The 26,112-nt window shown below is 39.8% G+C and overlaps 1 protein-coding gene and 1 pseudogene across 7 annotated transcripts in view; both read right to left on the bottom strand.

The window, feature by feature from the left end:
* The window catches only part of mcf2l2 (MCF.2 cell line derived transforming sequence-like 2), a 396,698-nt gene that overhangs the window by 212,983 nt on the left and 157,603 nt on the right, over positions 1–26,112 (bottom strand). For 6 of the 7 annotated variants that reach the window (XM_043702332.1, XM_043702335.1, XM_043702330.1 and 3 more), the window contains exons 5-9: positions 17,042–17,161; positions 12,481–12,597; positions 11,528–11,677; positions 3,215–3,339; positions 2,210–2,324 (exon numbers count right to left, since the gene is read on the bottom strand). In XM_043702332.1, coding sequence (XP_043558267.1) covers positions 2,210–2,324; positions 3,215–3,339; positions 11,528–11,677; positions 12,481–12,597; positions 17,042–17,161 — 627 coding nt within the window. The remainder of the gene's footprint in view (positions 1–2,209; positions 2,325–3,214; positions 3,340–11,527; positions 11,678–12,480; positions 12,598–17,041; positions 17,162–26,112) is intronic. The other variant, XM_043702331.1, reaches the window with a different exon arrangement.
* Positions 21,744–23,205, bottom strand: LOC122556256 (annotated as a pseudogene).

The following is a 26,112-nucleotide window of genomic DNA, read 5'->3' as shown; positions in this document are numbered from 1 at the left end:
TAGCATCTGTCCCTCTAGTGGTATAGTGCAATTGGCCTGAATTTGCTGCCATATTGTTTGAGGTTATTTCCATGGTGAAAGGATAATATTGGAAGGCCCACATTTTATTGAAGCACAAGATTTGCATGAACCCACTTTCTTCCCAATCTGGAGGCCCATATTCAGCCACCAAAAATAACTTCTGCCTATCTCCTTCACTTGCACCATGCTGAGTTTCCAGTACTTGGTGCACCAGGTCGTCATCAGCAAATTCTGTTGCTTTGCTGGAGGTCAATTCCATCGAAGTTGCAATTTCAAAACTGCCTTGAAATCCGGATCTCCCCTTATTAGTATCTTCCATTGGATGGCTTCATGTCAAAGGCCATAAACCAAACAATCCCACAAGGTATCTTGAGGAACCCTCCAAATTTGCAAAGTTCTGCTAACCACTTTAAGGCAGCCATGAATTTAGCAAATAACTCTCCTTCATGCTGTACTCGTTTGTAAAGACAGAAATCTTCTGCAATCATCAGTGGCTTAAATGCAAAATAATTTCCTAACAGTTTGAGTAGCTCTTGGAATGTCTTCTCCAGAGGCTGCTCTTGTTGCAGCAGACTCCTTCAAATTGCAAAGATCTTGGTTTCAAAGGTACCTAAGAAAACTGGTGCCATGATGTCCTCAGCCATTTTGTTCGTATTGAAGGACAAATTTACGCATTCCATATATAAAGTCCAATTTTCTGACTCTTCATCAAACAGTCCCATCATCCTAAACTGGACTGCCATTTTGTTTTCCCGCCAATTGAGTCTAATAGACATTCACAGCCCAAGTGTCCTTGGTGCATGCTCCCCTGTTAGCTGTTCCCTCACCAGCTGTGCTAGCATACTGTCTCCATGGTGTCATCTGCACCAAAGTTCTGTCATGATCACCATTCTCAGTTAGACATCCTATGCCATTTCTGAAATCCAGACAATGCCTCCTCGGGACAATAAATGCCATTTGCATAGGTTATGGGCCAAATCTCACTCTCATTGCCAATTGTTATATTGGTACTTCCTTTAGGACCAGAAATTATATACCAGGTAGACAAACAGTAATCTGAACAAATGGCAAATTGATAATCTTCACACCTCCATAGCCAGTTCTACACTGGACCCAAGCTCTGACACTCTAGGTGATGTGATGAGCTCTCTTAAAGGGGCAGCATTCTCAACTACATACATAGCAGAAGTCAACTATTTATAGGAGGCAGTGACATGGTGGTAATGTCACTGGAATAATCAAGGGCCAAACTAAAGCCCTGGGTCAAATCCCATTATTGTAGCTGGTGGACTTTATATTCAATATGGATGTGAGTTAGGTTACCCAAGGAAACCTAAACACATAAATAAAAAGCAGGCCATACCACTGGTGCTTCACCGGACGTTCATTTATGATGTTACCTAGCATGGTGACAAAACACCTGAAAATGAACCTTACAGCTCAGCAAGCAAACTTACATCTAGAACCTCAAGCTGAGATACAAATCTCAAAATTTGCTAATCCAATCAATATGTCTGGAATATAAAGTTACTCTCAATAATGGTTGCCAAGAAACTACCACCAATTTTTGCAAAACCCCACTTGTTCTACTAATGCCCTTCAGTAAAGGAGATACACCATGCTTAGCTAGTCTGGTCTAAACGTGACTCCAATCTCCAACAATGTCAATGGCTCTTAAATGCCCTCTGACAAGGTCTAGCAAGCCACTCAGTTCAGCATCAATGAGTATGGGCAACAAATATTCCCAATGATGCTCACATCCCATGAAAAAAAAAGACAAAAGTATCCACTGCCTTTCTAAGGTATCTATGCAGTCCAGTGGCCAGCAGCTCTGCAGCCTTGGCAGTACTACCAATAGACATGGTATTTGCTTAGTTTCAAGAGGAAAGAAAGGATATTTTGTGGCATTCTCACAGGCTAGTGGAAATTTTATTTCTGTATTAAACCTGATATGCATGTGTAGAATTGGAGAATGGAGCCTCTATGGCCATACCTTCATACATCAATTGCAGCGTGCAGAATGGATATTTTAAATGTTCTACTTTTAACAAAGAAGAAATTGAATTTTTTCAACTCAAAATATGCATGTTTCAATAGAGATTATACAAGTAATTGAACACTTGAAATCTATAGAAAATAACAATTCATCTCACAAAAGACAATATCCTGTATAATGGGTGAAAAGTACCTCCCGAAAGTCTTGTTCAAAATGACGAAGCTGCAGGCATTGTTCTAGTTTGAGATGGTGTTTTGACCAAAATTGGTCGAAGGCATTTTCAGTTTCATCCAATTGCATCAGTAGTCTATCACAAACAAAATTTGGGAATACCAAAGAATTACAACTTCGCCCAATTGATATCACAGAATAATTTATTACAAATTATTGAACACTTCTGTAATAACTCATTTTTATTTAAATTAAGTATAAAACTAAGATGAAAAAAGTCTGTTTTTAGAACTTAAAGTGCAATTTAAAGTAAAAACAGAAATTTCTGCATTTATAAACCATAAAAAGTAGCAAGTCTGCACTTCTTTCTTAATTCACAATTTTATCTGAATTTAGCTCTGTAACCACCTATTCCCTTTTCCCTCATATGCTTGCATAATTTGTCTTTAACTATATTATATTGGCTGCAAATGATAGGAAGATTTACAGTACAATCTGTGGGTGAAGATGTTTTTCTGAATTCCCTATTGGATTTATCCTTGTCTATCATCCTGTTTCATTCTACTTTTCCAAAAGGAAACATTTCTCTACATTCATTTCATCAAAACCTTTCATAGTTTTGAAGATGTCTCTTCGGTCTTTTCTCAACATTCTTTTTTCAAGAAAGCAGAGACACTGTTGGATGGGTTAGTAAGCCCTTTTTCGCTTGGAATCTTATGAAATTTCTAACGAAACTTGCTGTATTATTAACTGACAAATTATGCGCTGAATTTGTTTAGTGAATGAATGCAAGAAGGAACAAATATAATAATGAGTTGGCTTTTATCTTCAATAGAAATGAATTTGATGTGGAATCACTTTAATCTAAAGACAATAAAGAAACATTAAAGAAGCAGTTTTAGTTATAACACAATTTTCTAAACAAAAAAATCATCTGAATTCAGTTATCACTAAATAAGGTTTATCATATTGTAAATAATAGTTGTGCAGCAAAGAAAATGTTCTGCTGTTGATGCTGTCACTAACCTTTCAACTGTAGCCATATTTTCCAGTTCATCAGAATTCAGCACATAATTGGGATTTTTAGTAAGTGGTTCCTTAATACATATTAGTAAAGTGCTTCCTTCCTTTACTGCCAATTTCAGTCTCTCCTGAAAAACAAAAGCGAAGGCTCGGTAATTGCTGTTTTGAAATGACATTTCAATTTTTGGAAAAAAACAGCATTGGATGACATTTAGATTATTTAATGCTGTGCATTATCCGAATGAATATACAATGCAATGTGTGCATTCTTTTGCCATATTTGTAAAGGGTTTACTAATTTCTGTGAAAGATTGAATGTAAATAGTATGCTAATGAAGGCAAAAGGAATCCAGTGGTATGTGCAGAACATCACATGCCATGTATCCAAGACATACATGTGTGTGTGTGTGTGTGTGTGTGGAGGAAGAAGAAGAATGGAAGGATGGTAGTGAAAGGGGCCTTCATCGCCAGGGGAGAAAACAGGCATTTCTGCAGCATTGGCATGACTCCAGGATGATATGTTTCCTCCCTGGTGTCAGAGTCAAGGATATATTGTAATGGCTGGAGGACTTTCTGAAGGAGGGGAACCAGCCAGAAGTTGTGGTCCCCATTAGTACCAACGCCAAAGGTAAGAAGGGGTGTGAAGTCCTCAAAGCAGATTTTAGGGAAATGGCAGGGGTAAATCAAATTGGAAGGAAGAAAAATCGTAACACAAAGTTAAAAAAGCTGCTGAGGAGACAGGAATATAGGAGAGACAAAACCAAACATCAAGTATGCTTCATATGCTCGGAATATAATTAACAAAATCATGTTAGGGGCACTCTACCTGAATGCATTCAGCATTTACAAGTTAGATGATCAAATGGTATAATGAGAGTTAAATAGGTATGATCTAATTTCCATTACAGAAACATAACTGCACAGTGACCAGGACTAGAGACTAAATATTCAAAGATATTCAAAGTTTAAGAAGAACAGATGGAACAATTGTAAATCTTTGGAATTCCCTTCCTCAAAAGGCACTGGATGCAGAATTCTTAAATATTTTTAAGGCAGAGGTAGATAGATTCTTGATTAAAAGGTATGATAAAATCACAATTGACCCAGAGGACCATAGGGCTTCTCTCTCATTAGAGAGGAATAAGTGATGAGTTTAACCTGAGGGTCACCACACCTATGACAAGAGGCAAGGTCAAGAAGGTGTGATCTTCATGGTAACTTCAGTCAGAATGGAAACTGAACCCTCATTGCTGGTGTCACTCTGCTTTGCAAACTAGCTGTCCAACCAACTGAGCAATGGGCTGAAAGCTTATTGGAAAATGCAGGAATGTAGAATTGAAGTTAAAATCAGGTCATCCATGGTCTTACTGAATACACAGCAGGTTTGAAAGGCCTACTTTTATTCCTTGTTTATATCAGCTGGTGTTATGCTGACAATAAGAGAGGTGATCAAAACATTGGTAACGGAGGATCTCAGATTGGAAGAACAATGTATGGAATCTGTTTGTAAGAAACAGCAAGAGGCAGCATACAATGGTTGGAGTTATTTATAAACCACCAATAGTAGTTGTAATGTGAGGCATGATATTAATCAGGAGATGGGAGAAATATGTAGCATGGACAACAGTTATCATGGGTGTCTAAAACGTAAGGACATAGGTTTAAGATGAGAGGAGAGAGAGATACAGAAAGTCCAAAGGGGCAATTTCTTTTCTCACAGAGGGTATTGAGAGTCTGGAATGGGCTGCCAGAGGTAGTAATGGAAGCAAGTACAGTCTTGTCATTTAAGAAACATTTGAACAGGTAGAAAGGGATTTAGTAGGAGAAAGTAAGGACAGCAGATGCTAGAGATCAGAGCCGAGAGTGTGATGCTGGAAAAGCACAGCCAGTCAGGCAGCATCCAAGGAGCAGGAGAATTGGCGTTTCAGGCTTGTCCCCAAATGGAGGTAAATGGAACTAGATTATTTTTGAAAACTTGGTGGCATGGACAAATTAGGCCCAAGGGTCTATTTCCATGCTGCAGACTTCCATGATTCTATGACTTCAATCTGCATATAGACTGTGTAAACCAAGTGAGCACTAAAGTTGGGGAGGGCAAGTTTTTTAGAGTGTGTTAGTCTTGGCGTTTTGGAACAGTCTGCTGGATACCTATAGCATGTGGACTACAGTGGTTCAAGAAGGCAGCTCACCATCATCTTCTCAAGGGCAAGTCGAGACAGGCAATAAATGATTGCCAGCCAGCAATGCCACATCCCATGAATAAATTTAAAAAGAAGCCCTTTGGAAAATGGAACTTATGAAGGAATGAGGCAAAAATTAATTGAGGTGGATTACGAAAATACGTTAAAAGGCATGACTGGACATCAGCAATGTTCTTTAACAACCTGTACATAGACAATGTAGGCATAGTTCTTTCAAAAATATTACATGCCTCACAGTAATTATATATTCCTTCAAGGTGCAAAATCTCAAAAAAAGGTCATGGAACTGTGGTTGACAAAGAAGGTTAAGGATTGTATAAGATTAAAAGAAAAGATTTATAAAGTTGCCAAAATGTTAGTAAATCTGACAATTGGGACGTTTTAAAATATGGCAGAAGAGGAGCAAGAAACCAAGAAAGGGAGAAAAGCATATGAATACAACCTAGAAGAAAAAAACACGAAAACAAACTTCAAAACCTCCTATAGATATGTAAAAAGGAAGTGTTTGACTAAGATGAATAGCAAAATCTAAAATCTAAGAAGAATCTAAGATGAATGTGAGCCTATGGGTAGAGTCAGGAGAAATTTTAATGGGGAATACAGAAATGGCAGAGAAACTAAATGATTACTTTGTGATTGTTTTCAGAGTAAGGCACAAGTAAACTCCCAGAATTAGAGATTCAATTGACTACGGAGAATTGAAGAAAATTAGAATCAATAAGAAGATTGTACTGGAGAGATAAATGAGGCTGAAAAATGCTAAGTCCCTGGAACCTAAACTCTACATCACAGGGTGTTGAAAGAGGTGGCAATAGACAGTAGACAATAGGTGCAGGAGTAGGCCATTCAACCCTTCGAGCCATGACCACAATTCATTATGATCATGGCTGATCATCCACAATCAGTATCCTGTTCCTGCCTTAACCCCACAACCCTTGATTCCACCAACTTTAAAAGCTCTACCCATCTCTTTCTTCAAAGTATCCAGAGACTTGGCCTCTACTGCCTTGTTGGGCAGAGCATTCCATATATCCATTTGGGCGGCACGGTGGCCCAGTGGTTAGCACTGCTGCCTCACAGCGCCAGAGACCCGGGTTCAATTCCCGCCTCAGGCGACTGACTGTGTGGAGTTTGCACGTTCTCCCCGTGTCTGCGTGGGTTTCCTCCGGGTGCTCCGGTTTCCTCCCACAGTCCAAAGATGTGCAGGTCAGGTGAATTGGCCATACTAAATTGCCCGTAGTGTTAGGTAAGGGGTAAATGTAGGGGTATGGGTGGGTTGCGCTTCGGCGGGTCGGTGTGGACTTGTTGGGCCGAAGGGCCTGTTTCCACACTGTAATGTAATCTAATCTAATCTGTAATGTAATCTAATGTAATCTAAAAAAATATCCACCACTCTCTGGGTGAAGACATTTCTCCTCAACTCTGTTTTAAATGGCCTACCCCTTATTTTTAAACTGTGTCCTCTGGTTCTGGACTCACCCATCAGCAGAAACATGCTTCTTGCCTCCAGAGTGTTCAATCCTTTAATAATCTTATACGTCTCAAACTGATCCCCTCTCATTCTTATAAACTCAAGTATTTATAAGCCCAGTTGCTCCAATCTTTCAACATGTGATAGTCCCGCAATTCTGGGAAATGACGTCATGAACCTATGCTGCACTCCCTCAATAGCAGAATGTCCTTCCTCTAATTTGGAGACCAAAACTGCACACAATACTCCAGATGTGGTCTCACCAGGGCCATGTACAGCTGCAGAAGAACCTCTTTGTTCCTATACTCAATTCCTCTTGTTATGAAGGCCAGCATGCCATTAACTTTCTTCACTGCCTGCTGTGCCTACATGCTTGTTTTAATTGACTGATGTACAAGAACACCTAGATGTCATTGTACTTCCCCTTTACCTAACTTAACTCCATTTAAATAATAATCTGCCTTCCTGTTCTTGCCACCAAAGTGGATAACCACACATTTATCCACATTAAACATCCGTCCACTCACCTAGCCTGTCCAAGTCACCCTGTATTCTCATAACATCCTCCTCACATTTCACCCTGCCACCCAGCTTTGTGTCATCAGCAAATTTGCTAATATTACTTTTAATGCCTTCATCTTTATCATTAATATTGTAAACAGCTGCGGTCCCAGCACCAAACCTTGTGGTAGCCGACTGGTCAGCACCTGCCATTCCGAGAGGGACTCGTTTATCACTACTCTTTGATTCCTGTCAGTCAACCAATTTTCAATCCAAGTCAATATTTTGTCCCCAATACCATTTTGCCCTAAGTTTGCTCATTAATCTCCTATGTGAGACTTTATCAAAGGCTTTCTGAAAGTCCAGGTACACTACATCCACTGGCTTTCCCTTGTCTATCTTCATAGTTACATCCTCAAAAAATTCCAAAAGATTAGTCACCACAATTTTCCCTTGTAAATCCATGCTGACTCTGACCTATCCTGTTACTGCTATCCAAATGAGTCGTAATTTCATCTTTTATAATTGACTCCAGCATTTTTCCCATCACTGACGTCAGGCTAACTGGTTTTATCTCTCCCTCCCTTCTTGGAAAGTGGGACAACATTAGCCACCCTACAATTTGCAGGAACTGATCCTGATTTGATATAATATTGGAAAATGAATACCAATGTGTCCATGGTTTCTAGAACCACTGGTTTCTAGTACCCTGGGATGCAGACCATCAGGACCCAAGGACTTATCAGCCTTCAGACCTAACAGTCTATCCAACACCATTTGCTACCTAATGTAAATTCCTTTCAGTTTCACCCATTACCCTAGGTCCATCAGCCACTATTACAGCTTGTGTCTTCCCCAGTGAAGACAGGTCCAAAGTACCTATTCAACTCTTCTGCCATTTCCTTGTTCCCCATAATAAATTCACCCGTTTCTGTCTTCAAGGGCCCAATTTTAGTCTTAACCATCTTTTTTCCTTTTCACATACCTGAAAAAGCTTCTACTATCTTCCTTTACATTTTTGGCCAGTTTGTCTTAGTTCCTCTTTTTTTCTCTATATATTGCCTTTTTAGTTATCCTCTATGACTCTGTTGCTCTTTAAAAGTTTCCCTGTCCTCTGGCTTCCCGCTCATCTTTGCTATGTTATACTTCTCTTTTATCTTTATACAGTCCTTAACTTCCCTCGTCAGCCATGGCCGCTCCTTCCTCTCCTTAGGATCTTTCTTCCTCTTCGGAATGATCTGATCCTGCACCTTCTGCATTATATCCAGAAATACTGCCATTATTGTTCCACTGCCATCCCTGCTAGGGTATTGAACCATTGAACTTTGGCCAGATCCTCCCTCATAGCTCCATAGTTCCCTTTGTTCAACTGCAATACTGACATTTCCGATTCTCCCTTATCCCTCTCAAATTGCAGATTAAAACTTGTCATATTATGGTCACTACCTGCTAATGGCTCCTTTACTTCGAGGTCCCTGATCAAATCCGGTTCGTTGCACAACACCAGATCCAGAATTGCCTTCTCTCTGGTAGGCCCCACTACAAGCTGTTCTAAGAATCCATCTCGGAGGCACTTCACAAACTCCCTTTCTTGGGGTCCAGTACCATCCTGATTCTCCCAGTCTACCTGCATGTTGAAATTCCCCATAACAACTGTAGTAATACCTTTGCGACATGCCAATTTCAACTCCTTATTCAACTTACGCCCTTCATCCAGACAGATTTGGGGGCATGTAGATAACTCCCATTAGGGTCTTTCTACCTTTAGAATTTCTCAGCTCTATCCATACTGACTCTACATCTCCTGATTCTATGTCCCCCCTCGCAAAAGACTGAATATCATTCTTCACCAACAGGGTCACCCCACCCCTCTGCCTGTTAGTCTGTCCTTTTGATAGCACATATAGGCTTGAATATTCATTTCCCAAGCCCTGTCCACTTGAAGCCACGTCTCAGTTATCCCCTCAACATCATATCTGCTAATTTCCAACTGAGCCTCAAGCTCATCCACCTTATTTCTTATGCTTCATGCATTCATATATAATATTCTTAATTTGTTACTCCCCTCACCCCTCCTATCAATCCTTATTTCACTTGACCATACTGTATGATCCCTTCTTGAATCTTCTGCTCCATTGATTCTGTTGTCTTTCTTAACTTCTCTTATTCTCACTTTCCCTTTAACTTCCTTCTTGAATTTCCAGCTTGTTCCCCCCCCACTACTTAGTTTAAACACACCTGTGTTGCAGTGGCAAACCTGCCTGCCAGAATGCTGGTCCCCTACCTATTAAGGTGTAACCCGTCCCTCTTGTATAATTTATCCTTACCACAAAACATATCCCAGTGATCCCAGGATTTAAATCCTTGCTTCCTGCACCAGTTCATCAGCCACACATTCAAGTCCATTATCTCCCTGTTCCTGTCCTCTCCAGCCTGAGGAACCGGAAACAAACCAGAGATAACCACTCTGAAAGTCCTGCTTTTCAGCCTTCTTCCAAGTTCTCTGAAATCCTACTGTAGAATGTTCTTCCTCTTCTTCCCGACATCATTTGTGCCAACGTGCACCATCACATCTGGCTCTTCATCTTTGCCCTTGAGGATTCCCTGCACTCTGTAGGTGACGTCCTGGATCCTGGCACTAGGTAAGCAACACACCATCCTCAATCCCGCCTGTTGCCGCAGAAGCCCCTTTCAGTCCCTCTCACTATTGAGTTCCCTATTACCACGGCTCTACATGATGTCTGACTCCTCAGCTCTGCCTCCATGCCAATTTTCGATTAGCAGACCTGTCTGCCTCTCAGACTGGCATTGTCGTCTGTCTCAGCAGTTTCCAAGAGATTCAACCTGTTCACAAGAGGTACTTCCCCCGGGGTCTCTTGTACTTGAATCATCCCTTCCTTCCTCATCGTCATCTCCCTTCTTCCCTCTTCTGTTATGCTTGGTGTAATGACCTCGCTGAAGGTCTTGTCCAGAAAATCCTTATTCTTTCAGATGAGCCTGAGGTCATCTAGTTCTTTCTTCAGTGCTGCAAATACTCCTTCAGAAGTTGAATGTGTACACACTTTCCACAGCTATAGGAGCCAGAGACACCATCAGTGTCCCTGACCTCCCACATCATGCACGCAGCACGCTGAATCAGCTTGGCAATATCATCTTTCAAAATTCTGTAGATTCTGAAATGATTCTTGCAGATTTCAAGCTAGCAAATGTCACTCCTCTATTTAAGAAGGGAGTGAGAGAGAAAGAAAGGAAGAAATTACAGACCCATTAGCCTTTTATCAATAGTCAGGAAAATGCTAGAATCTATTATAAAGGATATGATAACTTGACAGTTGGATAATAAAGATCAAATGGGCACAGTCACAATGGATTTCTGAATGGGTATTCATGTTTGATGAACTTGTTAGAGTTTTTTTGAGGCTGTTCTGAACAAAATTGTTAAAGGGGAGTTGATGGATGTAGTATTTTTGGATTTTCTGAAAGACTTTTGATCAGATTCCTCTGGATGTTGGTGAGCAAAATTAAAGTACTTAGGAGAGAAGTAATGTACTGGCATGGAGTAAAGATCAGTCGACAGATAGTAATCAGACAGTAGGAATAAATGGGCCATTCTTGTGTTGGTAGATTTTGACTAGTGGAGTGATAAAAAGTTCAGTAATCAGGTTCAGCTATATATGAATTACTTAGACATGGAGATCAAATGTAATATTTCCAAATTTTCATGTAATACAAAGTTAAGTGGAGGAAGGTGTGATCCAAGGAAAAGTGGTTTTAAGAGTATTTGGACACACTTATTGAATGGGCAAGAACATGGAATACAATATGGAAAAATGTGAGGTCATCCACTTGATAGGAGGAACAGACATCACAGGATATACAAACTTTTGAATTAAGTAATAACTCTACTAAAATAGTCAAGGTACATCTTCCAAATGTTTAAAGCATGCATTTGCTCAATTGCTCATGGTAATTTTTAGGCTTAAGTATTACCTTGTACGCATCGTCAGAAAGCAACATCTTAACTGGTTTTGCACCACTATTTTTATAGATATAAAATCGTTCCCATAAGAAAACAAGTTGTTCCTTATAATTATCATGATAATTGGAAGTAATGGCACACATCACCACCATAACACCTATTACCTTTAGTTCATTGCGTTTTTCTGTGTGAATTGTGAGCAGTAGTTTTGTGGACTGAACATCATTGGGTAACTCCGTCTCTGCAAGTTCAGTGCCAAATGACTGTAATAACTGTGCTGTTGCTTTCACTGTCATAGCAAAATTTTCTATAGCCTGAAAATAAATACATGAAATTTCAGTAAAACCATATAACATAAAGGCTAACACACTCTCTTTCATTTTTACAGTAACTTGTTTTACTTGCTATGCATCTGTTTTATGTTAAAATTTTGAGATGTTTGAAAGCCAGTGCTGTGCAATTTAATATTAATGGTGATTTGTCTAATATCAATATAAGCTAACTAAATATGTCAAAGTTTCCATTAATTGCAAATTTACAAAGACGGCAATCGATAATGTGAGATAAGGGGCTAAAATAATACATACAGAATGAAAGACAAAATGACCTAGGACTTTGATCAGATCACCTCTTGATATTCTCAACTGTAACAAGATGATAGTGCCTGATGCAACAAGGTTTATTTCTGCAGTTATTTACAAATGAAGGTTGAGTATGCATTTGGGAAAGGATGAAATAAAGCAAACAAGTGGTATTTTCAGGCATAACCTGTAAATAGAACAACATAGAATGGCAATATAGATGTGGCTTTCAAACTTATAAGCAATCACATTTCATTGTAAAGTCTATGGGGAGAAGTTACAGTTGTCACAATTCAAGGAAAATGTATAAAAATATATAGATTTCAAGAAAGCACCACTGTTAGGTATTTATGTAGGTGATTTTATTGGAAGTTGTTTTGTTGGTAGTCATATCTTTAGAAGGGAAGGCGATTTGAAAATGGGTACTAAATTGATTTAAAAAGTCAGTACCGTAAACATGTAAATAACAAAAGAGAAGAAAACAATGATAAGTTAATCATTTGTAAAAAAGTCAAAATTTATATTTTTGCACTCACAGTTCGATGATGAATCCACTGATTGTGACAATATTCCAGAGTACCTCCTAAATCTCTCGTCAGTTGACTTTTTTCAATATAGCTGTGTAGATCTGCTATAGTATTTAACATGATAATCTGCAACAGAGGCAATGAGAAGTAGCTTTTGAGCCATCAAATTGTTCTTAACTTTCCACAAGGCAGTATAATAAAACACAACCAGATTAAATATCTGAAAAACAAAGGCACCATTACGTCGGATTCAAACAATCTATAGCTATACATTGCATTGAAGATAGCAATGTTGCTATAAAACACTTCAGAAACATACCGTAAAGGAACGACTTAAGCATTAGCCTAGACAATGAAGGATTTTTTATGAAACTATTTACTTATATGACAGGTAAATCCAATATTTTGCACAGAATTTTAAAGCCCTGTATATGAAAGGGGTCAGATAGGATCAAGTTCCTTTTGTTACATCAGCCTATGATATATGCACAATAATGCTCAGGCATGTGAACATTGTATACATTATTCTATTGTTCAGTTTAGATTTCTTCTACATGCTGTGGTCAGCCAAAAGCATAATATGCAAATCCAAGATCATCTGAGTGGGAGATGTTTCAAATTGCCTTATGCGCATTTTATAAGGGAAACCGGCAGCTAACCAATATTCTCAAAACTTTTACAATTTTTGTGAAATAATTAACTGTGTTCAATGTGATATTTCTTCCAAAATTTTGTGATACTGTGATTTGAACAATCTAAGAGTGATGACTCCAAATCCAAGCAAAAACAAAGCATTTCACATCTGATCTGAGCTTGATGTTGCAAACCACTGGATTCTGTAGAAATTTATACATGGCAAAGTTCAAAGCTATCATCAGTTGAGTACTTCTCTGAGCTTGTAACATAAATCGTTGAATCTCCAGAATACCTGATAATACCATTAAAACCTGATAGGAAGAATGATGACTTAAAAATAATAAATCCATTTGGAAGGTGGGATGAGGAAGAAATGTAGGACTGTATCTTACTGGCAAGAAACTTACAGGGGCCTTAGGCAAGATTTGTGGCAGAATCGTGTGAAAAGTCCAAAGAGGCCTATCTCATCTTGGGAGCAACTTGCTGCATCTATCATGCAACAGCCAGATGTCAAGGCAAGGTTCTTGTTAGGCAGCAGCAAGTTAAGGATTATTGCTTGTTAACAAACATTTTAACTGCAAATGTAGCCTCATTGATATGCAGCTAATTATCTCACCAAACCCACCAAGCAAAGTAGCAGTTGCAGCACCCCCAGCTTTTATCTATCTACAAAAGGCAAGATAAATTCCACTGCACTGAGGATTCATGAGGTGCAGTGTTAATGTCCCTACCTTTGATCAGGAGATCTGGTTAAGTCCCACCTGCTTCAGAGGTGTGTAAAAACATTTCTGAATAGGTTGACTAAAGAATATTATAAATTCAACCATTCCAACCACAGCTACATTGGCCTACTCTCAATCATCAGCAAAGTGAAAAAAGTTGTAGATTTTATTTCTATTACATGATCAATAGTTTAGGTTCCAGTGTTTTGAGAAGATTTTTAGCTCAGGTTGATGTTCTGGATGTAGGTTTGCTTGCTGAGCTTGAAGGTTCATTTTCAGATGCAACAAACACTACATTGGACAAACAGGCAGAAAACTAGCCACCAGGATACATGAACATCAACTAACCAGAAAAAGACATGACCCTCTCTCACTAGTGTCCTTGCGTAGGGATGAGGAAGGACACCACTTCAACTGGGACAACACATTCATCCTAAGACAAGCCAAACAGAGACACACACAAGAAGCATAGCATTCCAACCAGAACTCTATCAACAAACACATTGACTTGGATCCCATTTATCACCCTCTGAGAAAAAGAACAGGAAATGACATCACCATAGGAAATTATGTCACAATAGGAAATGACATCACCACCCCAAGAAAACCCAAACATATAAATAGAAAGCGGCTACACCACCAGTGCTTCATTTGGAGGCCCACTGAAGATGTTACCTATTATGGTGATGCAACTTCTGAAAATGAACCTTCCAGCTCAGCCAGGGCTACTCAACTCTGAAAATTGTTACAGACCTGCTCCAAAAATGGCTAAAACATCTGAATTGCACTGGTGAGTGACTGCCCTTGACATCAAAGCATTTGGCTGAGTGTGGTATCAAGGAGTGTAGTTGAAGTCAATGGAAATGAGGAAAATACTGTCCACTGCCCAGAGTCATACCTAGCACAACTGAAACGGTTAGTTGTGGGTTTTGGAGGCCAATCCTATCAGTTCTATGATTTTGCTGTAGGTATTGCTCAGGGCAGTGTCCAAGGTGAAACATCTTCAGATGTTTAATCAAAGATTTTCTTTCTAATGTAAGACTAGAACTGAATATGTTTGTTGATGATTGCACTGTTCAGTTCCATTTGCAAAACCTCAGATAATAAAGCAATCTGTATTCAAATACAGCAAGACTTGGATAATATTCAGGTTTGCGCTGATAAGTAATGTTCATACTGTATGACTACCAAGCACCAGCCATTTCCCCTTTACATTTAATGGCATCACCCATCATAGAATCCATCATGAACATTCTGGATATCACAATTGACCATTCATGTAACTGGACCAGCCACATTATTACTGGAGTTGAAGAGCATGATCAAAAATTGGGAATTATATGGTGAACAGCTCACCTCTTGGCTCCCTAAATACTTTTTTCCATCACCTACAAGGCATAAAACAAGAGTATAATGGAACACTCTCTGCTTCCCTGAATTAGTGGAAGCCCATCAATTGTCAGGAGATCCAGGAAATAGCAGTCTGCTTTATTGACTCCCCATTTGCTATCTTGAACTGTTCTTTCTTCATCACCAGCACACCATGTTAGTTTACCATTGACACAATGCACAAAAGCAGGTATCCAGCCTTCCTTGACAGTACCTACCAAACCTGTCATCTCAATGACCTAGATTGCACATGTGCAGGACCACAAAGAACTACAAGATCTCCTCCACATCCTACACTAGCCTGGTTTAAAGTACATCATCATGCTTTCATTGTAAGTAGGTCAAAATCCAAAAACTCCCCACCTTATAGTAGTATGGAAGTCACTTCACTGCACAAATGGCAAGTGTTCAAGAAGGTTCACTATCATTTTTTCAAGGCCATTAGGAATTGGTAGTAAATGCTAAAATTGCTCATAATGTTCTATCTAACTTTTTATTGTGCATGACCAGCTTGTTGTCTTGCTTGGTCTAGATATGATAAACCTTAAACTATGCTCAAATATTTCCAAGGGCATATGTCCACTGTGTCAAAGGTTTATAGAATCCTATACTATAACTGGATAAATAAACACAATTAATTTTCAAAAAATTATGCTATTACTAATCAAAGTAAATTATTGATAACATGACAGAGAAGTATATTTCCCTTTGAAATGTTGAATCTACATGTTACTGGAACAGACATAATGCTTAGATTCTTCACAATATTGATGCACTATGACTCATCTGAAATATACAATATTCTAGGTTACCTAAAAATTGTGATTAACAGAAAAATAGAAAGACAGGTGAAACATGTAAAGCCACCATTCTGCTAGTGCATTTTAATCAAGAAACACAATTTTTATGAAGATTACATAATTCACAAAGAATACTTATTTGCATAAACTCTCAAATAGTATATTCCACCAAGATCATAATAAAGATTTGTCCATTCTAATCTGAAGCCACCTGTTTATTTGTTCCTCTATTCTGATGGATTCACGATATGTAAATAAATGCTACAATAAATTAATGATGGATATATATAGTTGTAGTTTCCTTCAACTATAAAAGTGACTGAAATTTACAGCAGCAACGTTTCCATCAATTTAAACTAAGTCAATTAAAACAGTTAACCTTTAAGTCTGAAGACCGTATTGACCATGACTACTCTCTGTCCAATCATTGTTAAAAACATAAACATAAATAATAAAATAAAGAGTCAACAAAACAGTTTTCTAAAGGGGAAGTTAAATCAGTATTTGAGGAAGAAAGGACTGCAAGGATACACAGATCAGAAGGGCTCTTTGTGCCAAGACGTCTGGGTTTAAGTGCCTACTGCTCCAGAGGTGTGTAAAAACACATCTGAACAGGTTAATTTTAAAAAATCTTTGCAGATGGGTTTAGGTGAAGTTGGTTGGCGGAGCATTATGTGGACAATATAAATATTAATGGACCAGGCTGTTTTATCCCGCATTTTCACGCAGCAAGTTGTTAAGGTAGGGAATGCATTGCCTAGCTATGTGGTGGAAGCGGTTCAATTGATGAACTCAAGAAGGTATTGGATATTTGATTTTAGATAATCATGGTGTGTAGGGATATGGGGAAAAGGCAAGAGATTGGCACTAGGTAATAAAACTGGTGCTGGCACAATGGGCAGAATGACCTCCTTCTGTACTGTAACAGCTCTGTAACTTTGTAAAAATTATGCAATTCTACATAATGTAATAAATTCTATGAAATGAAATGAATACTGAGCATAAATAAAACCATATGCTTACCGGTACCTTCATTTTAAAATCATCTCGTTGAAGCCTGATGCCAATGTCGGCAATAGTCCTCTGGATGAAACGGGAAGGTCGCAGGACAAAAACTAGCTGCAAGTTCCCTGGAAATGATCCCTAAAGGAAAAGGAGAAAAGTTCTGAGTCCATTGGCTTTGGAGCCTTACACATACCGACGCTCAGTGTAAAAGATCTGAACAACATTAGCAAACTTGGCCTTTTTAGCTGCATTACCCTTCAACATTGTTCTTAAGGTTAATAGTGGTGAATATAGTCTCTGAATACTCTAACTAGGAATTCTCAGGGTGTAGGTTTGCTCACTGAGCTGTAGGTTTGATATCCAGACGTTTCATTACCTGACGAGGTAACATCATCAGTGGCAACCTCCAAGTGAAGCGAAGCTGTTGTCTCCTGCTTTCTATTTATATCTTTCTCCTGGATGGGGTTCCTGGGGTTTGTGGTGATGTCATTTCCTGTTCGTTTTCTGAGGGGTTGATAGATGGCATCTAGATCTATGTGCTTGTTTATGGCGTGGTTGGAGTGCCAGGCCTCTAGGAATTCTCTGGCATGTCTTTGCTTAGCTTGTCCCAGGATAGATGTGTTGTCCCGGTCGAAATGGTGTTTTTTTTTAATCTGTGTGTAGGGCTATGAGGGAGAGGGGGTCATGTCTTTTTGTGGCTAGCTGGTGTTCGTGTATCCTGGTGGCTAACTTTCTTCCTGTTTGTCCTACGTAGTGTTTGTGGCAGTCCTTGCATGGAATTCTCACTACAATACAAAGAGTAATCAGGCAAGTTGATAGGAGAAGGGTCCAAACCACTCTTTTTGCAGCCATACTTATCCAATATAGAAGACATAGATGGAAATGAAGGGAGATGAGAGGGAGTAATAGAGTGGGAAAACATAGTTCCTAAAAGGAGGAAGAAAGTAGATGGATGTAAAGAGATTTCTGAGGGTTAGAAATTTGGAGCACAATTTTTGGTGAAGGGAAGAATCTAAAGTGTCAACCTTAGTTGATTGGAATGAGAAGATGTTGCAACTGGAAAAGAGCATCAGCTTGCATGGGCAATGGTTGATGTTAATACAAGAGCATTGTTTCACCAGTTTCCTCATTCCCCTCCCCCCCACCTTAGCCCAGATCCAACCTTCCAACTCGGCACCACCCTCACGACCTGTCGTACCTGTGCATCTTCCTTCCCACCTATCTGCTCAACCTTTCTCTCCGACCTATCACCATTGCCCCTACCTTCATCTACCTATCACACTCTCAGCTACTTTCCCCCCAGCCCCATACCCCTTCAATTTATCTCTCTAACCCCCTAGCTCACAAGCCTCATTCCTGATGAAGGCCACATGCCCAAAACCTCGATTCTCCTGCTCCTCGGATGCTGCCTGACCTTCTTGTGTTTTTCCAGCACCACACTCTCGATTCTGATCTCCAGCATCTGCAGTCCTCACTTTCTCCCAATGATTAATGTTAATAAAAGAACATTGCTTTTCACAACTTTGTCAAATTTTTGAAACTACCAGTTAGCTATTGCTTACTTTCTAGGCTGGCATGAGTGCAACACTATCAGATGTAATATGAGTTTATGAAAGATAATGTGAATATTATTCTAAGAAATTCAGACATCCAGCAACAACATGTCAGGGAACCTTACAGATGCATGTGCCTTGCAAACATGGATGTTAGCAACTAATTCATCAAAGGTATCTCATGCACATTTTGCAATGCACTTACTGGATGCTTCTGCACTTCAAAGCACATTAGGGCAGCACGGTGGCTCAGTGGTTAGCACTGCTAACACCAGGGACCCAAGTTTGATTCCAGCCTCGGGTGACTCTGTCTGTGTGGAGTTTGCACATTCTCCCCGTGTCTGTGTTGTTTCCTCCCACAGTCCAAAGATATGCAGTTTAGATGAATTTGCCATGCTAAATTGCCCATAGTGTTCAGGGATGTGTAGGTTAGATGCATTAGTCAGGGGTAAACATAGGGTAGGACAAATGAGTCTGTGTGGGTTACTCTTCGGAGGGTCAGTGTGGACTTATTGGGCCAAAGGGCCTGTTTCCACACTGTAGAGATTCTATGATTAAATTCAGCAATTAGGATTGAAATGCTACTGCAAGGATATTTTGCACTCAGGTACAGGAACCCAAGCTGATGGATTGGACTAGGCTTGCATATCAGGGCTGCTCGTTTGTTGTCTCAACGCTCACTTTTTTAAAATTTTAGTCCAGCTTTATAAAGAAACGGATATAAAATGTTGAGTAATTACCTAATTCTTTCAAAACAAACTGACTGACATTACAAAGCATGAGATTATAACTGATCAGATGGGACTGAATTAAGCACTGTAATCACATTACACATTGTGCCATAACTGACCCTCTATCTGCAGTCTCTACAATAATAATCTCTGTGCACACATTAGAAACTTGTATTTGTGAGTGGGTGGATAATACAGCCTTTGTACAAATGTACTCCAGTTTATGGAGGTGTTTTTATGGTTTGATAAACAACAGAACTTCTTGCCTCTTCAACATTCACTGAGATTGATTATGAAATCTATCAATATACTAAATAACTACATAGCTGGTCAACAAATATTTTAAATAGTTGTTTGGTAGTACAGAACTTGAGTCTTGCTGTAAAAATACATTTTGCTAAAGCTTTTCCGATTGCATTCAACAGAACAATTCAGAAGAAATATCCAAAAAAAAATTATACTGAAAGAGGAGGGCAGTGATTGTTCACAAGTAGACCCCGATTGATAGTTACTGTCGTGGATAATACAAAAGCTACTAAAAGGCTCTAATGGTGCAGTGATAATGTTCTTTCCTCTGAGCCAAGAGATCCAGATTAAAGTACGACCTATCCTAGAGATATGTAATAGCATTTCTGAACAGGTTGGTTTGAAAATATCTACACCGATTAATGATGACTTGGATTTTACCCAACCAGCATACACTTGCAAAATTCTCAGTGTCCAACATTTGATGCGATTCTGCAAGTTGGACAACAATTGCTAAATAATTCTGACTGTGCAAAGACGTTGCTCGATAACTAATTTAGGAATGTCGGTCAGACTAGCAATGTGGCAACTTGCGCACATTGGGAGCAACATACATTAATCCACAGGGCTCTGGTCTTTGCAATCAGAAAAAACATCTGTCCCCATCTGTTTGCCTCAACAAAATAGGTGGCAACCATTCTCTGGTTCAATTCTCAGGGCAATGTTGACCAATTTGATTCAATCTGCCTGGTTTAAAGTGCAAACAAAGTTTGACAGTTCACTGTCAGTCATTATTAATTGGTGTGTTCTGCATGGCAAGGCCTCGAATAATTAGCATCTACTTGTCAACCAATCAGTACTGAAAGTGTGTTGCTGGAAAAGCACAGCAGGTCAGGCAGCATCCAAGGAGCAGGAGAATTGACGCTGAGACAAGGTGGGGGGAGGGGAAAATGAGGAAATGGAGAAATCTGAGTTCATCCCTTATGGTTGGAGGGTTCCTAGGTGGAAGATGAGGCGCTCTTCCTCCAGCCGTCGTGTTGTTTTGGTCTGGCGATGGACGAGTCCAAGGACCTGCATGTCCTTGGTGGAGTGGGAAGGGGAATTGAAGTGTTGAGCCACGGGGTGGTTGGGTTGGTTGTTCTGGGTGTCCCAGAGGTGTTCTCTGAAACATTCCGCAAGTAGGCGGCCTGTCTCCCCAATGTATAGAAGGCCACATCGGGTGCAGCAGATGCAGTAAATGATGTGTGTGGAGATGCAGGTGAATTTGTGGCGGATATGGAAGGATCCCTTGGAGGGAAGTAAGCGGGAAGGTAGAACATAGAACATAGAAAAATACAGCGCAGTACAGGCCCTTTAGCTCTCGATGTTGCGCCGATCCAAGCCCACCTAACCTGCACGAGCCCACTATCCTCCATATGCCTATCCAATGCCCGTTTAAATGCCCATAAAGAGGGAGAGTCCACCACTGCTACTGGTAGGGCATTCCATGAACTCACGACTCGCTGAGTAAAGAATTTACCCCTAACATCTGTCCCACCCCTTAATTTAAAGCTATGCCCCCTCCTAATAGCTGACTCCATACGTGGAAAAAGGTGTGGGCGTAAGTTTTGCATTTCTTGCCGTTGCAGGGGAAGGTGCCGGGAGTGGAGGTTGGGTTGCTGGGGGGTGTGGGCCTGACGAGGGAGCGGAAGTATAAATACTGCTTTTCCTCTACTTTAGTATTTCTTGTGAATAACCCTGATGAGTGCAAGACTAAGAGAATCAAAAGGCTCTCTTTCTCTGGCAATACTTAAATATCTGAGAAAGAAAACATACAGTGAGGTCAGAGCAACAAACATCCTCGACAACCCTTCCCCAGTCAGACCAAAACTTGTGGTTTCCATTCCAGCTTGGTCCATCTGCAACAGGTTCTCATGGGTTATCCCAATGAGAACTAATCTTTCTTTTTCAAATCCTGTATGACCTGTATTTTTTAAGAGTTCCAGCATGTGTTTTTTCACAAACCAATCCTGCTGATGACCTGAACATTGGAGACACTGCAGTAGATGATTGTTTCCAATGACTTCATATACTTGCACAGACTGCATCCATTAGACAGCTGAGTTTAGAGTGGTAATTGGCACTTTATTGATTTTAGTAACTTACTCTGGCTGCAATAACCCAAATACAGTAAATCCACGTCCTGTTTGTTTATCTCAGTTCTCGCTTTTTTCTCATGTTGTCAATGCCTGAATTTACAGTGAACTTTGATTCCAAGGGTAATGATGGAGGTTTCTGTGTTCAGATTGAGCATCCACCTACACAGACCTGCATTGTTTTGCTATACCCTGCAGCTGATGACATAGCCTGGGCTAGGGGTTGTTGGTTGGTGGTGGATTTACTGGATGGTGATGAACGCTCTCTTGATTTGGAATCCTTTGCTGGTTTTGTCCAAACCAGATTTTCCCCGACTGGAAGACCAGCTCCAATTTTCTGAGCCATGTCTATCAGCTCTGGATTGAACTCTGGCATGTTGCTACTGGCTTTCAGTTTATTGATCTTCTTCTCCATTTCCTGATATTAGTGAAGGACTCCCTTTTTGTCCCCTTGATTGAGTAAAATGGAATAGTTTAAGTTCACCAGTGGGTTTGACTACTCCAATCTCACTGCTTGGTTGTAGGCTCTCTTTGCATTGTCAGGATCTGCCAGGTTTGTTAACATCACAGCCAGCTGCATGTACAACCTGACTATTCTTGGCTTTATGTTGTTGGCAGCACTCAGGAAGTGGAATGCTGACACATATTGCTGCATTGTCAAGTGCACCAAACCCAGATTATAGAGAATCTTCCCATCAAAGAGAGCCAGGTAGTTGGCTCACTTCAAACAGCTGATAGTTGCCACATATTTCTTCTTGCCAAAGAAACATATTCCAAAGTTGTTCCACAGGGGTAGGCTTTCTGGAACAGCATGCGCTGCTATTCTGTACCCATTCAGAGCAACATCATACTGTCTGCAGCCAGGATGGCCTTGTAATTACTGGGGTAATAGGTAAGTGCATTTGTTAGATGTTCAAAAGCTTTCTGATACATTATAAGCTGCAGGTACACTAAATCAAATGTAAGCAGAAGCTCAGCATTTTCAGGAGAAAATTCCACTGCCTTCTTATATGTTTCAATTGCATTTTGGGTATTTCTCTCCATTTAAGTTTAGCTATCCAACCACCATGAAAGTCAGATCATGACGGCTGGTTTGTAAAGCACAGTTCAGATATTCCTTAGCCTTCTCAAAATTCTTCAAGTTCAAGCAGACACCGAGATTGTGGCTGATCTCCAAATCCTTTTCATTCAATTTTGCAGCTTCACTGTAAACTTTGATTGTTGCTTTGTGCTTCCCAAGCAGAAACAGCGATGGAGCCACCTGTTTCAGGTTTTCCACATTCTGAGGATTTAGGATTGCACAGGTCTGAAAGAGCTCAAGAGTCTCTTGAAGTTTTCCTTCCAAATGGAATATCAAAGCTAGTACAAACACAGCATATTCACACATCCCATGGATCTCTTCCAGCTGTTCTTTAATTATTATAGATTTCATAGTCCTTCCTGATACAATGCAAATGTATCAGCCAGTTCCATCTTTCCAAGCTGGGGAGTTCTGGTACTTTCCTTGATTGTGATTTTTTTGAATATCAGTACATTAGATGACCAATTCTTTCTCCAAATCTGACATTTTCCCGTGAGCAAGGCTGGCAGCAGCTAATGAATGCAAATATACACAACTTGCAAGTTTTCAGTCAGAAATAGTCACTGTTTTCACCTTGAACATCCAGGGCCTTTCTCAGCACCCACTTAATTTGAACCTACTTGGATATTCACAGCATTCCGCCTTACATGTTTATTCTTTGCCTCCCAACCAGAGATACCAGACTCAAATTACTTCTGACATTTCTTAATGTTTACAATAGACACAACGCCAGGAAGCTTGCCATGAGTGTCAGCAATCCTTAACCAAGTCTAGGGAGACAGTCTTCAAGCAGTGGGTCACCACACAGTAAGTCAAGAGCTAGCCTCTGAAATCATCAACAGACTTGGGTTTGGTCAGTCAGCCACAAAGGGCAATCAGGATCAGGATCCTCCCCTCATAGCAGTGAGGGAATAGCTATGGGGCAGTGAACCACCCATCTTGCTTCTTTGTGCACCAATGGATTAATTGCTCCTGGAATGAGAGTAAGGTAGCGACGGGGTGAAATGAAAGTGACTGGCTTAACTGTTAGAACTGACACTGTTGCAGGAAAAGTGGTGAGTTTTCCTGAGTGAGTGAGTAGGCAGAACAGAGGACATTCAGGCTTGGTGATATCAGAGGTGGGGGAAAGTGAGGTCTGCAGATGCTGGAGATCAGAGTCAAGCGTGTGGTGCTGGAAAAGCACAGCAGGTCACGCAGCATCCGAGGAGCAGAAGAATTGATGTTTCAAGCATAAGCCCTTCTAGCACCACACTCTCAATGCCAGAGGTCAGTGACAGTGAAGGAAACTGTTGATCGCAACAGTGAAAATGATAGAGCATGAGCCAATGTGGGAAACGTGCAGTTGCTGAAATACAGTGAGCATGAGATAGCAGAGAGGAGATGGTGGCTCTTACCCAATGGAGTGGAGAAGCTTAATGACCTTCTTTCTACACTGTTGGGTATTCTTCAATACAGCTGAGGCCACATCAATCTGGATGGCAACCTCAGCCCAGATTGGCAAGACCTGGAGTGGTGGCCTCTACTGCTGGTTGTGGGGAAGAAAATATCTATCCTCTATGTCACCCCATCCACCAGGATCTCCAGGTCCCTGCCCACAAAGCAAGGTGCTAATTTCCCCTTCTCTGTCATATCTTAGGCAAATTTCACCACACATACTGACAGTGCTTGTCTGAATACACAATGACCTTTTAAAGGTGGCACCCGCAACAGAGACAAGAGCCTATTCCAAGGTATCCTGGCAGTAGCAAAATTGTCCAAGTGTACTGGATGATAGAATCAGACAAGAGGGGTGCCTTCAGGTCTGGTAAACTTGGAACAGAATGTCAATAAAGTTTGCTGGCCCTTGAGGGAAGAAATCCTCCATGTGACTCAACAAAACTGACACAGCCAAACATTACACAATTCAATCCTACTTATCTAATAATGTGCATTGTACTTGCATTTCTCGGACACAGAAATGTGATTGTTCCTTAGAAGTATAACTCAATTTTTTTGTCTTCAAACATGATTTTCATTCAAACATGACATAACCATATGAAGCTAATAATTTCTAGCAGTGATCATTTTTAGGTTTATTGATGTTTTGGGGAGCATTCACAGAATGATTTGTAGATCAGTTCAATGTTAGATGAATATATTTGCATCTGATCTGCCAACAAAAATCTGAATGGTGCTAGTAGCTCAAGTGTTTTGCTTACTCAATGGTTTTCCAGATATTTTGCTTGTGTCTCATCAATTGTGGAAAGAGCTAAGAAAATCAAGAAAAAAATAGACAAACTACAGAGGAGAGAAAGAAGCAGGTGGAGAAAAGTAAAAGAAAACTGTTAACAAATAAAAACCTAAATAAGCAAGATGATGAGAAACTCAAAGATAAATAAAAGAGAATTTAAAAAATGAAGACCTCAAAGGGAAATGGGAAAATAAATTGAACATAGATAAAAGATTCACACAAAACTGGCCTTTTATTCATCTGTCAGGTAATATTGATTACTAAATAATGCAATGTAAAGTCCTAAGTTATGATAAATAATGTATATGTCTACCAACATTATATTTTTGGCTTTTAGGAAAATACTTTAAGTAAGACATTTCAAGCTCCATAAATTCTTAAATGGGTTATCTTCCCTCAACTGTTCCCAAGCTCTCTATTTTAAACATTCGGTCATTTTTTTTACCTGTCATAAAAGAGCAAAATGGCTTTGACTAAAGACATGAATAATACTCTCTCTCTGTCAATAAAACAGCAGCAGTGACTTGCATTTACATCTCCTTATCCCAAGACAGCCTACCTCTTATTTCTGTAACATGCACTGTCCTGCCTCAGTTCATCTGCCACTCAAATCTTCATGCATGCCTATGCCACAACAAGACTTAACTTTTCAATGCTCAATGGCTGGTCTGCCAATGTCTTATTTCCATAAACATTCCATTCCACAACAAATCCAACTCACTTATCATTGTCATTATTAATAATACTTTTACATTCCCCAACCTTAAATTTAAAGTTATTATTCTTATGTTTTCACTTCCTTGTACCTCTTTATACTAGTAGCTTCCTCATGTGTATCCACTTTCCAAGCTCTTTATTCCTTGGACAAGCTTCTTATCCACCCTTTGACATTTTGTTCCAAACTTGGCAGGTTTATCCTGATCTGTCTCGACTTCATGATCTAAAATTCTTTCCCCCCCAAAAATTCTACATTTTCTTCTTGTCCTTGAGGTTCCTTTAAAAGCATCTCTTAAGCAAGCTCTTGGTTACTTCTCCTCATAGCTCCATCTTTAATTTGACATTCAATTTTAGATATTCCTCCATTGTGTATCATGTAATATTCATTTATGTTAA

This window comes from Chiloscyllium plagiosum, chromosome 13, assembly GCF_004010195.1.
Source record: "Chiloscyllium plagiosum isolate BGI_BamShark_2017 chromosome 13, ASM401019v2, whole genome shotgun sequence".
NCBI lineage: Eukaryota > Metazoa > Chordata > Chondrichthyes > Orectolobiformes > Hemiscylliidae > Chiloscyllium > Chiloscyllium plagiosum.
Note: the sequence above shows the minus strand (reverse complement) of the source record. Positions and strands in the feature narration are given on the sequence as shown.